At 42.2% G+C, this 14,056-nt stretch overlaps 3 protein-coding genes across 4 annotated transcripts; 1 reads left to right on the plus strand and 2 right to left on the minus strand.

Moving 5' to 3' along the window:
- The first annotated feature begins 9 nt into the window (after window positions 1–9).
- LOC134749275 (Bardet-Biedl syndrome 2 protein homolog) lies at window positions 10–7,756 on the plus strand. 2 transcript variants are annotated; one of them, XM_063684169.1, is made up of 11 exons: window positions 10–206; window positions 294–471; window positions 809–1,038; window positions 1,530–1,712; window positions 1,949–2,153; window positions 2,523–2,734; window positions 3,255–3,440; window positions 4,675–5,055; window positions 6,452–6,615; window positions 6,692–6,840; window positions 7,555–7,756. In XM_063684169.1, exons 1-11 carry the CDS (start codon window positions 75–77, stop codon window positions 7,653–7,655), a joined length of 2,121 nt encoding a protein of 706 aa, XP_063540239.1. In that variant the 5' UTR covers window positions 10–74; the 3' UTR covers window positions 7,656–7,756. The 2 variants fall into 2 exon arrangements, with proteins under 2 accessions (XP_063540239.1, XP_063540240.1); XM_063684170.1 differs by having other exon boundaries at window positions 3,255–3,428.
- On the minus strand, window positions 5,085–6,286 carry LOC134749277 (SUMO-activating enzyme subunit 1). Its single transcript, XM_063684172.1, has one exon. It carries the CDS (start codon window positions 6,158–6,160, stop codon window positions 5,141–5,143), a length of 1,020 nt encoding a protein of 339 aa, XP_063540242.1. The 5' UTR covers window positions 6,161–6,286; the 3' UTR covers window positions 5,085–5,140.
- Window positions 7,730–13,850, minus strand: LOC134749274 (origin recognition complex subunit 1). Its single transcript, XM_063684168.1, has 10 exons — window positions 13,669–13,850; window positions 13,330–13,570; window positions 11,891–12,899; window positions 11,711–11,807; window positions 11,245–11,417; window positions 11,029–11,126; window positions 10,258–10,408; window positions 9,733–9,844; window positions 8,811–9,012; window positions 7,730–8,484 (listed from the first exon to the last, which is right to left on the minus strand). Exons 1-10 carry the CDS (start codon window positions 13,758–13,760, stop codon window positions 8,227–8,229), a joined length of 2,433 nt encoding a protein of 810 aa, XP_063540238.1. The 5' UTR covers window positions 13,761–13,850; the 3' UTR covers window positions 7,730–8,226.
- Between the last annotated feature and the right edge of the window lie 206 nt (window positions 13,851–14,056).

The following is a 14,056-nucleotide window of genomic DNA, read 5'->3' on the forward strand; positions in this document are numbered from 1 at the left end:
GTGGGCGTAACCATGGTGATGAGATATCTACATCTTAACATAAACAAAAGCAAAACGTATCGTAACTTAACAAAATGCAACAAATATCAACTGTTCAGCCAGTATTTAAATTAGAATTAAATCATAAAGTTATACCAAACATTGTAACCATTGCAAAATATGACGGCACCCATCCTTGTCTAACCGCTTGCGCCGGTTTCGATAAGGTATAAATTATGTTGTCCCCATGCTCTCATTCAATTTGCTTATCCATCGCTAATACATGTATAACTAGAAATTTTTAACAATCTCAGATAATAATTCACCACCCTCACGGTGGATCAGTCAGCGGCCGCGCACAACGATCCAGAGCACACGGGGAGGTCTCCGAGCTGAACCTGAGCCAGGCTGTGGTCGCGCTAGCCTCCGGTCCGCTGCGGCCCGATTCTACTCGGGACATGCTTCTTATTGGATCTCCTTCTCAGATATTAGGTACTACTGCTGAAGTCTATTATGCATTAGATAACGTGTATCAGAGTCACAGCTGATTATTTTGATTGAGAGGGTTACAGATGATTATTAAAAAATACCTACGGTCGAGCTCAATAACCGAAATGTTGCTGGCGACCAACCACCACATCGAAATTACAACCTTATTCCTTTTGCATAGGACCTTTCATGTAGATATTACCTACTCCTTCTTGAGTTCGGAACGCATATAATTTGGATAATTAACTTCCACCACGACCACCAATACCACCATCCACCACGACACGACTGCCACAAGAAATACCTAGGTGATATAGGTTTTAATAATTATTTATTCCAGCATATGACGTCCACGACAATTCCGATCTCTTCTTCAAAGAAGCGCATGATGGAGTAAACGTGATCATAGCTGCCTCCTTCGGCAAGTACCAGGAGACGCTGGCTATCGTGGGCGGGAACAGTTCTGTACAAGGCATCGACTGGCAGGGGAACGAAGTGTTCTGGACCGTGGTCAGCGGGAAGGTGTGCGCGATGATCACATTTGACTTTGATAAGGATGGGGAGAACGAGGTAAGCGAAAGAATTTGAGTGAGTCCCTACTTTATTCGGTATACGTGTCATCAGGGAAAGCTTAATAGCAAAGTTCAACATAACATACATGTTTGTATAGGTACGTTGCAAATATTTCAATTTGAACATAGAATCTCGAACTCATTGCAGATCTGCAGGAGATTTTTATCCAACTCCATCTCATCAACTCACACAACATCATTATTAGGCCTCCAATATGACGCATTAGCCATATCATAAACCATTCTCAACCGGGGCCGGATTTAGGGGAGGGCAATCGAGGCTACAGCCCCGGGGCCTCCATAAAAGAGGGCCCCCCACAATAGACTTCGGAAAAATAATTTCGGGCCAGGGGGCCTTCACTCCTTTGTTGCTCCGAGGCCTCCAGACCTCTAAATCCGATCCTGTTCTCAACCTTTCAGAAAACTTGCAACTGTCGTACATGTAGGTAGATCTAAAATTTGATTCATCTTTTTTATGTCATGTTGTAGTTACTTCTAGGATGTGAAGACTCCTACATAAGGGTGATGAAGAACAACCAGTTTAAGACGGAGATAGCTGAAACTGGACCCGTTATTTGTCTGGCAGCAATTACTGATGTCAGATTCGCGTACGGCCTGGCTAATGGGACTATTGGCATTTATGAAGAAGGAATAAGGCTTTGGCGAGTTAAGGTAAAACTTTATTCGTTCTTGTTTTAAGTCTTCCATTCCAAGAGTATCCGGTTCGAAGGACCGCAAGTCATGCAATAGATTCACAAAACCAAACAGAGTTCTCTTGTGAATCTACTTTTACACGTTTCGATTTTCACCGTTTTCACATACCTATACCTACCTATTCGCTCCGTTACTTCTATTGTTCTTTTTTGAATCCGTATCAGAATCAGACGTCCTTTCCTTTTGTTCCTTAGTCGAAAACCAACGCGCTCTCAGTCCAACTTTCGGGGGAGGCGCTAGCCTGCTGCTGGACCAACGGACGTATCGACTGGCGAGATGCAGTGTCCGGCAAAGTTCTGCGACGAGTGCAACTGCGTTCTGCGGCCTCTGCCATGCTGTACGCTGACTACCGGTCCGTCGGCGTTCCAGATCTGGTCTGTGTTTCAGATAGGGGAGAAGGTAAGGGCATGAAGACTAAAACACAAGTGTTACTTCGACTTGCAGGCCCCCGTGATTTTCAATAAAAGGTGTGACGTGTGTTACATTAACTGTCCTAATAAATAACTATTTTGCATTTTCCCGTCCATCGTAACGCATATACCGGGTAGGTACTTAAACCATTATCTGGTCCAGATCGTTGAGATTCAACGATGAAGGGAACGCACGGCTGCTCGCCGTGGAGGTTTTTACTGTTTTTAGAGGTGTCTTAAGTCCAGCAGCAGATGCCTATTGGCTTATATTTATATGATGTCATTGTCAATGATTCAAGTATAATTATCCATGGTTAAAGCTAGTTTTAATTATCAATATGACTGAATTCTTTAACAGTTCTGGGCTACCCGCCATACCAAGAGCCCGCGGGTTCCAAGAGCCAGCCCTCAGAAGAAGACCGCGCGGCAATAGTGGAGCTGTTCAACCGCAAGCAGGCGTTGACAGTGGAGCTCCAGCACTATGAGGCCAGCGTGAGCGACGAACGACCGACGAGCGCCATGCCGACTAATACACGGCTGCATGTCGCCGTCACTACCGACCTTAATGATGTGAGTTGTGGGGTTTTTGGGACTGTTTATGGGCAAGATTTTTATGTTGTACGTAGCTGATGGCCAAGTTGTCAAAAACAGTAAAAGACACCATAGAGAATCACTGACCAGATTTTCTATTCATTCTTCCTGATGCTAATCAAATCTTGAAAATAAGTTTTTTTTTCGGTCAAATTCAAATTTAGCATAAGTAGGCATGTAGTAGCAAAGGTAGTAGGTAGAGGTAAGTTAGGAGTGTTAGGACATTACAATGTCATCTTCAACGCTTCGACGGCAACAAATTGGTTTGAAAAACAAAGGTGGAAATGTGAACACTAGAACAAAGATTACTAAGAACAAAAAGCCGCAACCTTAATTATTTATTTTGAACTCGTTACAATGGACTTGACGAAAAGTGGATGACTTTTGAATTATTGATAAGTAGTTGAAAACAAAAGTTTGTACCTGCATATCAAAATTTATAGACAAAAACTTGGTATAAATTAAGACACGTTTGTTTCTTTAAAACCAACATCCCCAGGAAGGCATAGATCTCACGATATCTACCAACAACGACACCGTGGTACGCGCGGCTCTGGTGCTCGCGGAGGGTATCTTCACGACGGGCGAGACGCTAGCGCGTCACCCTGCGCCCGCGCAGCTCCGCTCCGTGCTGCGCGTGCCGCTGCGCCCACCGAGGGATGTGCCCGTGGACGTGCACATCAAGGTTATTGCTAAAGACGAAGGGCACGATATAAAACGCTCCGAGCAAATTCGTTCGACGCTGACAGGCGCAACCACGCTAGCGTCAACATGGAGCGAACACGCACAGAGCGATTTTTTCGTAGCCAAGTTGTATTAGGCTGCGATCTGCTTAACTAGACGCCGTCCGAGGTTGACGACTGCCAGCGCTCGCGACCGACGACGTCCGAATAGTATATTCGTAAATGTATTGTGCATGGTCTCTGGCTCACTCGCCGCACGTGATGTCCTCTTGAGGGGGAAGAAGACTGGCATTCCAACATGGCGTCTTATGTATTATTCAATAGAGCTGATTTTTAAAGAAAAGATGGGCTACCTTTGATTTTAGTGCAATCTACTGTTGTATACGTGTACTGTGTATGATACGTGGCAGACGTCCACCGCAGACGGCGAGTGGTCAAGCAGACCAGGTACCCGCGGCGGGCAGCGTGTCAGAAGCCTGTGGTGACGTCACGGCACGCTGTCCGTCGCGGTTGGCTTTTTATGCAGATCATAATCTTTTCTGAAAGAGCTACGTATTTATATGATTTGATGTAACACAAGCCTCCTTGGGCTTACCGTGGGACTTATTCAATCTGTGTAAGAATGTCCTATATTTATTACATATGTATTATTAAATCAAATTTATATAAATAAAAGTACCTACTGTATGTAATTGCATGAATTCTATAGTAATGTAATAGTTATTTACGATACAAGTGCGGAAAAGAGGAAATTTGAAACGAGTGGCGATAAATTAAAACATGACCGCAGGGAGTGTTTTAAATCGACACGAGTTGCGAATTACCTTTTCGCACGTGTATCGTACAACGTTTTACAGTACATATGGCCCTTTAAACTTTTGACATATGCACGAAAAGTGCTCATTCCCGCACTAGTGCGAAAAAGTAGCACCATATGTACTGTAAATTGTATTTTTTCTTATTTACTCCTAATGCATGTTAATTATAAGATGTATTGTTTTGAAAAGATGTGTCCCGCCGAGTTTGTTGCCGGTCCCATATTGGGATACCCTCCTCCAATTGTGGGGAGATTTAAACCTCTCGGGGCAGAGGTGTAGGGTTAGAGCCGGCGTAGCTTTATTTGACGTTCATAAGCGCATTGTAATATGCCTACTTGAATAATAAACTTTCTTTATCTTAGAAGTCATTGTGTAATGTATGTGTTATTAAAATTTTAATAAAATTGCAATGTTTCAGGCACTAGTAGGTTATGCAGACAGTGAACAATTCCACATATTTGAACTGACAAAGCAGTTGCCCAGGTTTGCCATGTATTGCTTGGCTCCATCTACCCTCGCCATCACCAAACAGAACAGCTATGTCACATTCAAGATTACAGAGAGGATTCAAAGAATCTGCATTTGGATCAATCAGAACTTCTTACTAGAACAAGATATAGTACTTGAAATGGAAAACATGAAGGAACTTCATATGAGGTTCATTTGTTTAAGGGACAAGTCACACTTAGAGGTGGACTTTGAAGCCGATGGAAATGTAAAGTTTTCAACACCTCATATTTCATTGGCAGGTGACTTGATCCAGAGTCTGGCAGTTTATCTAAATCTAGCAGATTTGCAGGTAAAATACAAAAAAACATGTTGTGCCTTTAAATTATAATTTGACTTAAAAAATTACAGCCTAGTTTCTAAAACTAAAAAGATCCTTATTGACCATAAAGTTCTACAAAACCAACACATTTTACCGGGTTAAAGAAGAACATGTTGTTATGTGGAGGCTCCCGCTGGCTGACTGCCTTAACAACTTCCTGGCCGATGACTCCTCCCACCACCGCTGCAGCTCCAGATACAGTACCAAAGACATTATTTAAAAGATCATCAGTTACAAACCCAGCTGGTAGCGATAGTTCCTTAACAAGCTCATTCCTCATTTTTAGTAGTATTTCTGTGTCAGCTTTACGTTTAGCTGGGTCTGGGTTCCTATTGTACTCATCTCGGAAGCGTGATAAGATCTTCATGACGAAGTAGGAAGGATCACCGCGACGGAGACGGGAGCGGAGCTCGGGTTTCGACCAATCCGCTGACAAAGCATTCTGCAACGGCACGTAGATAGCTCGGCGTTTAACAGTGATAGATACTGTCTCCCTTGCACTTTTTTCTTCGTCATCAGGGCCGCGCTTAACGGCTTTATGTTGAACAATCTCCTCCGAGTACTCGTGGTCGACGAGGTCCGCGAACATGTATCCGAACATGCCCCAAACGTCGCCGCAAAGGAACTTCTTGTTGTTGTCACGGCACACGTTGTTGATACGCTCTAGCTGCTCCTGCTTGAGCCCGGTCGCACACACAATATCGAAAGTAGTAAAGAAGCTGTCCGGCAGCTCGTCGACTCCCTTTGTTTCCGCTGTTATATCCACCATTGGGTTTAAAGCCCGCGCTCTCGTCAAAGAGGCTTCAGCGCGATTCTCGCCGATCTTATCAGGCGGAGTTAAAAACTGAGAGTATAAATCGACTTCTTTAAGTTTCTCATTGTCTAGCAAACAAACACTCTTTACTCCGGAGAGAATTATATTTTTTGCAGTTTCGGCGCCGAGGCCAGATAACCCGATGATTAATACTTTGGAGGCACGTAGTCGTTTCTGAGATTCTAGACCCCACAGACGAATTTGACGATCGTACTGTTCAGCTTCAGCCTCAGACAGCTCTACGTCGTTATTCTCAACCATTTTCAGAGATTATTCGTAAAAATTATGCTTGTTGCTGTATACGGGTACCGTTCGGTTTTTGACAGTTCTCCACGCCGCTTGTACCATAGACAAGATAGAAGCTTGACGCGCCGCCATATTGGCTAGTGCTGTACTATTTTTTGCGTCATTTCATAATCGAAATCGATAATTTCAACACAACAATATATTTATATATATTTCAAAAATCGATTAAACAATATATTTCAAAAAAAGTTACTTCCTTCCGTTTGCATCATTCGAAAACTTATAAACAAGTTTTTTATTTTTCAGTCCACGGCACAATTTCCTGAAGCAGAAGATAAACTTCGCGAAGAGATGACAAATGCTTCTCAAGTAGGAGAGATGAGATCACGTTTGGCAGCAGAAACTGCTGAAAGGGCGCAACTGATAACCGCACTGTTACCCGCAGCCCAAGATGCCGCAGCTCATGATTTGTACGTATATACATTTTGTTTAAACATTTTTACGTTTTGGGCATATTTTATGTAAATATATGTATACTTGTTGTAGGAAAGAAATGTTGAGTCGCTACAAAGAAGTGGTAATGCTGAACGAGGAGCTGCTGTTGAGCTGCCACGTGCGACGCTCGACACAAGAGCACGCCGTCGCTTCCTTGAAAACACTGCACATGATACTGCAGCAAGCCGCGCGATTAAGAGGTATAATAAAAAAAAAACAATACACTCCTTTTTTGGGCAGTCGTGTAAAAAAGGTATATTCCCATTTGTCCCACCCCGCCGGCACAGATGGGAATAGGTGCATTCATACGAATCATTCCCATCTGTCCCCGCCCCATGTAGTCCTAAACTAAAACTATTCGAACATGGATAATTATGAGTAACATTTTAATCACATTGTTTCAATATGCTAAGAAATATAATTTACAGTACTTATGGTGCCTTTTTTCTCGCACTAGTGCGTAAAAGAGCACTTTTCGTGCATGTGTCGAAAGTTTAAAGGGTCGTATGTACTGTAAAACGTTGTACGATACACGTGCGAATAGGTAATTCGCAACTCGTGTCGATTTAAAACACTCCCTGCGGTCGTGTTTTAATTTATTGCCACTCGTTTCCAATTTCCTCTTTTCCGCACTTGTATCGTAAATAACTATTACAGTACATATGGTGCAACTTTCTCGCCCTAGTGCGTAAAGTGCACTTTTCGTGCATATGTCGAAAGTTTAAAGGGCCATATGTACTGTAAAACGTTGTACGATACACGTGCGAATAGGTAATTCGAAACGAGTGGCGATAAATTAAAACACGACCGCAGGGAGTGTTTTAAATCGACACGAGTCCTCCTCTTTTCCGCACTTGTATCGTAAATAACTAAAGTATTCTTGTGGATATCATTTTTTTAAATTGTTTTTACAGTTGGTAACTATAGTAAAGCAGTGGTTGCTGCGAGTCGGAAAGCAGTAAAAGATGACAACACTGAAGCTCTCATTAAAATATTGCAAGTGGGGGATTGCTAACATGAAATAAATAAAACAAAATAATTAAGTTACATAATTATATTTATTTACTAAAATTGTACCATAATCATCAGTCAATAATAAAAATAATGTCATAACAATATTAAAATCGATTTATTATTGTAGGTTGTTGAAAAGTCCTGCTTGTGGAAAAAGTCACATTCAATTAGTCTAATCTTTGTAGGTAAATATTACGTTAAGTTAAAGATAAAATTATCTGGTCATTTATAAAAATGTCACATTATTTTGAGTATTTTTTTCAATTTATCTGTTAATTGTAAACGTAAAAAAACTGGTTACTAAGAAAAAAATTAAAATAAAATACAATATATAGAACATGATATAGCTTTAAAAAAACAATAAAGTCGATGACATTCCATAATGGTAAGGAAAGGTTTCGTAAACATTTTTTTAAAGTAGAAAAGGCTGCATGGATTTACGAGAATTAAGGCGAAATCGGTTTCATTAGGTCCACACAGAAGGAGCTGCCTCGCGAGAAAATTGCCGCGCATCGCCTCGCGAGTCGGCTTGTTCGGTGTGGACCTGTTTATTGTTAGAGACCGGCTATAAATCACACAGTAATCTCCCTCGTAGCGTAATGCACGTCATCAGCGCTAACATTAAGCAGCAGTCTCGGCTCAGCCCCTTTATTCTCAAGCAGCAGCAGCCTCAGCGCGGCGAGGCGCGCGCACGCGGCGGCGGCCTGCGCGGCGCTCGGCGGCCGCACGCCGGGCGCCGCCCTGTACGGCCGCCCCGAGAGGGACACCAGCGCCGCCGCCGTGCTGAGTGCGAGGGAGAGGGTGGTCTCGTCGGACCCGGTCCGCTCCACCTGTAAGTTACACATCAACATGTGGGAGTTGTACCGCCATCGAGCCGTCCAGCCAATGGTGTAGCCATACTGGACTTCATCAAATGGGGACAATGAAGGCGCGGCCTTTCGAAAATATTGAGACCCCTTTTGGGTTCGGAGTCCGGAACGTTTTGCTCACTTTTTCACCTCATACCTAGGTAGTCTAGGTACGTCAGTCTTTACAAGAAATTCAACAATTGATTTTAAATTTAAATGTATTTTCTTGTATATTTTATTGTATAGTATTATATAATCTGTGTAGTATAAGTATTATATAATCTGTGGAATAAGTAACAAAGTGTGACCTCAGCGGCGACAGCGCGCAGCATGAGCCTCTCGGCCGGGGCACAGGCCCGAATAGCGCGCACGGCGGCGCCCGAGGCCGCCTCCTCCAGGGCCGCCTGCACCTCGCGCAGCCCCGCGGAGCCCCCACCGCCGCCTAGCTCGAGCGCACGGGAACACAGTGCTAATGCGCGGCGCGCGTCGCCAGACACTGCTGCTACTTTCCTATAAAACAAATGTTTTATAAACACTGTTTTACTCGAGGCGTTAGACTCTAACGCCTCTAACGGTTAGAGTAATGAGCTTCCATAGGAAGTCGAAAACCCAGTGCCTGAGTGCAACGCGCTTCTGTACGAGATTGAAGACGCGGATTGTCAAAGCAGGGTGTGCTTCCGTACGAGGCTGAAGAATCAAAATTTTGAAATCGAATGCCGTCAATCGATCGATCGATGGCACCAAACTTCCATGCGAGGTTGAAACTTCGAAGCGTCCGAGCATCGAATTTTGCAATAGTCAATGCGTATTATATGAGTTATAAATGTAATATTTAATACGCCGTATAACTGTTGCCACGCCCTAGTAGGGTCCATGACTGTATTTATTTAATTTTAATAACATCTGCCGGGCTAGCACATGATTGGCGCGAGAGTATCTCGCCGCGACATAGACTAGCCGCCCCCCTTTAATTCATACAGTTAGCAAAAGACGGGTAGTCTTTCTCGCGGCGAAATACTGTCGCGCCAATCATGTGCTCGGCCTACTGTAATACCATGGTTTGCGACAAATAAATGATTATGATTAAGATCACGCAATTAACGTCTCCATCATAATTATCTAAACACATTGTACACATAGGTACATATCGCTACGCTAGTGCGATGCGTAAATGACCAAAAAATTAAACAATGTACTTATTACGAGTAGGACTTTTATATAATTACTTACCTGGCTATAAGCTGTACCGCGTCGGCAGAGATACTGGCACTGGCGAGGCGCGCGGCCACGATGCGGGACAGCTGCGCGTGAGTGTACGGCGGGAACGTCAGTCGCGTCAGACCTGAAACCAATGGTTACGAATAATGGCCTACTTCACGACCTCGCTAGCAAACATATATTCATATTTCATATTCATTCATTAAATACATACAACAAACTTTTCACTATTTCTAATTATACATTTTAATTTAAACCAGCGTTTAAAGACATAGTGTGCAGTAACAGCCCAAAAACCTATTGGATTACGTCATTTCAGAACATTATTATAAGATTTAAAAGTGGAAAAATTGCTGCCTTGGGTGAGACTTGAACTCACGGCCTCTGGATCCAGAGGCTGTGAGTTCAAGTCTCACCCAAGGCAGTAATTTTTCCACTTTTAAATTTATTCTAAGCTTATTAGCATCGATCGCAGACGTTTCTGCTTGTTAAAAATTAATTTAGTATTATAAGAGCTTCTTGCAAAAAATAGGTTACCTAATCTTGAGGCGACCCTGGCAGCGAGCGCGCGCTCGGGCAGGTCCATGGTGTTGGCGACGCACAGCACGCACAGCCGCGCCGAGTCGTGCGCCGCCCACTCCATTATACTGTACAACACGTCTTGCCGCCGAGTGCAGAGGGCGTCCAGCTGGAAACGAGTATAAATAACGTTGGAGAGAGCAGTGACAAATTGTAGATTATAAAGCGACCAAGGGCATAAAGCGACCCATTTTTATCCGAGGCAATTCATTGGTCACATTTTGTTTGGCAGCTTTAGTTTGTGCCCTGACCGTACGGAACTACGTATGCGTTCAAACATTCGAGCCGCAAAAAGTTTATAACGCAACGCGACGCTCTACTTAAAACTGAAATTCGAGACCAAAAATCTACCACAAGGTTGCCACTGCAATAAAATGTTAGTACAATAGTATTTTCAATTTTTACAAAAAAAAGACGCTTAAGTAATTTATTTATTGGTAATTTTGAAGAAGTCATTGTATTTATCTATTATTACATAAGTACAAACCGTACTAATAGGAACATAAACGACCGTTGAATTCCAGTTTCGAGTATAGGTGAGAATGGTGAGATGTTTCGCTCGACAATTGCCTCGCAAAGTAGAAGTGCCTAAACTTTATGTATGTACGACAAGCAAACGCACTCGCGGCCACAATGCCTCGCGCGAGGCACGTCTCCATCGACCGAGCTGCTTCGCGCGGCAATTTACTCGCGAGGCGGTACTTCAATGTTTTTTTATACATTACGTACCTCGTCTACTAAGAGCACGGTCGGAGTCCGCCGCGGGCCGGGGTTGTTGAACCGCTTCTCTAGCAGTGAGCACGCTTGCTCCCACACCACGGATTTGCCTGGAGACAAAAATGTACTTACAGTCAACAGGCTACTGTTAAATAAAATCGTCAATAAACAATTATAACAGATTTAAAAAAAAACCTATACATATACTAAGGGACATTTTATATGAACCTGTAAGCTGTTTGTAGATCTGCACGTAGGCCTGCCGGGGCTCCGCGATGCGCATGCCATTGATCTCCACCAGCTGGAACTCGGGCAGGTCCGTCTCATCCTGCAGCAGTTTCAGGGACGAGCACACTGTGGCCGTCTTCCCGGTCCCGGGGACACCTGATATGTACATGCATCTGTAAAGTATATATGAAATTAAGAGTTTATTGTAACCGTTGACCGGTATAGATTGCACATCATCCTGGCACGGTAGTACTATTAGTTATTCTGTGACGTAGCGTCCAAAGGGTTACATCAAAATCATGTTGGAATCTCTATTTCTCTTTTGGTTCCATTGAGACGGAATGTTATTCTATCTACAAGTCTGTCCCTAATTATTTTTACTATTTCCAAGACTGAAATGTTCGTAAAATCCTAAAGTCCGTAAATATTAAAACAAATGATTTATAGGGTAAAATTTATAACTTACCCACTAGTTTCACTGAGAAGTTTTGATCTTACAAAAGATAATATTTCCTCCATCTGGCTCTCTCTTCCTGGTAATGAATTGTTTTGTTTAAGAATTTCTGAAAATAAAGCACATTTGAGGTGAGTTTCCAAGAGGTCTTGGTCAGATTTTTAATATTATGACAATTTTACGAGCTCTTACCATCAATGTTGTCAAAAGAGTGCGCTCTAGTATGCAACGTGGGTGTCAGCTGACTGGTAAGGATTCTCCTAGTGACACTTTTAGGTGTCTTTGCTGGCGTAGCCCGAGTACGAGGAGTTCTAGGTGTCTTTGGCGTTTTAGGAGTCATCGGAATAGGTTTGAAGTCGTCATCACTATCCTCAGTAGCTCTTCTAATGGACTTTCTGGGAGTTCTTTTGATTGGTGATGAGTCTGGTTCGGCATAATTTATGGTGCTTTTGGTGACTCTGCCAGAACGGGTGACTTTAGTTGGAGTTGGTTTGATTGGTGACATATCTTCATTGTAACACACTGGGCTTTTCTTGTGTCTTGTGCGACTTTCTTTCTCATCATCATCATCATCAAATACTAGAACTTTTTTTGGTGTATCTTCTTTAGTTTTAGATATGGAGGACTTTCTTTTTGGTGTGCCAAGTACATGCTGTCTAATAATGAGCGTGGGTAACCCGCCTTCAGCATTTTCTTTCAATTCCATAGACAAAAGCTCTTCAATATTATTATTGCTTAACTTTTTAGAACTTCTAGGAGTTTCTGCAGGTGTTATGTTTTTGCTTTTTGGTGTGGCTTTCTTTGGCGAGTCTTTTTCAGTCTTATCAGCTAAGATGGCTCTTTTCAGCAGAAGTTTTGTCCCATCATTTTTAGAGACACTCCAATTTTTTGGCTCAGATATAGACACCCTGCTCATTCGTTTCACCAAGCTTGATGGTGTTCTAGGGGTCGTTCCTTTAGTAGGAGTGTTTTTACTAGGAGTTTGTAGATATTGCATGGCCAACCTCTCCTCCTCTAAAACGGGTTTAATCTGGACTTTCCTCTTGTTCACGGGCATGATCCTGTATCTACAAACATAGTGGTAGTTTGCAGAGGTGAGTACATTATGAATGTCTTTTGTATGTGCAAAAGTGATTTGACATTTTTTGAAGAATGTTTCAATGGAGACATCTGTGGAGAATGGCCGATGGTCTTCCAAAACCTATTGAAAATAATAGCTGATTAATATACTATAGTATTTTTGATAATGATAACAACAACAACTGACATTAAAACAAAAATTCTTATAGAAACATCCTTTTTGCAAAAATTCTCTGATGGAAAGCCATAATTATACATTTCAAGTTTTCTTCTGTACCAGTCAGCAAAAGAGCATAACGTAAAAGTTAATATAAAGGAAATTAACACAAAATTATAATAAAATTATGAAACATACCTTAACAGTTTCAGTGCCAAGTGCCCTATTTCCAATGCAAAATGGAACCACCTAGCGGGTTCTTAGAAGTGAATGTGTTGTATGAAGCACTTTATAAAGCAAGGCTTACAATATTTGTAATGACACAACACAAGAAAATTAACTCCTTTTGTAAACTGTAATAATACTTCAATATCAAATTTTAATTTCAACTAACCTCTTTGTCAACAAATTCGACAGGCTCCACATTGCTTATGCTGGATTTTGGCAGATCGCTGGGCCTAGAGTACCACTGCACCTTAGCCCGGAACGGGTCGGTGCTGTTAGAGATGTCCTCGTAGAGCGCCACGATCCGGGCGGCGTCGCAACCCTCCTCGGTGTCAGGTTCCGCTGAGTCCGCGTTTGAAATAAGAACGAAATCGCCTACACCGGCTATTAACTTTTGAAATTGGAATTTTCTGTAAATAAATACGTCATATACATTGTCTTATAAACAATAGTATAAAAGTAATTTAACAATATGGTTTGAGTGAGATGATAAACCAAGAATACTGACTCATAATAGTGGAAGTTTGTGGATATATTCTGCTCATTATACTGCTTATCGCTTAGCCATGTGACAGCACGCGGAACCACTTTTCGGGGCATTTTACACCATTTATTGAATAACTGATTTTTTACAAAATCGCAAGAATGAACAAAAAAGTAACAACCGTGAACGAGCCGTGAACCGTCAGCTGTAATGTGACTGTCAAATTGTCATTTTTCGCGCCTAGTTAATCTGTTTCAACTGTTCTTAAAAACACGCAGATAATTAAAATTTGTTACACAAATCAGCGTTTACATTAGTGTCTTAAATGTTCTTAACTGAGCTATTTGAGTTGACTAATTTACGTAGTGCTATCGAAAAAGCTTGAAGTTTTAAATGTAAGTTCAAATAGCCC

Source organism: Cydia strobilella, chromosome 18 (assembly GCF_947568885.1).
Source record: "Cydia strobilella chromosome 18, ilCydStro3.1, whole genome shotgun sequence".
Classification (NCBI taxonomy): Eukaryota; Metazoa; Arthropoda; class Insecta; order Lepidoptera; family Tortricidae; genus Cydia; species Cydia strobilella.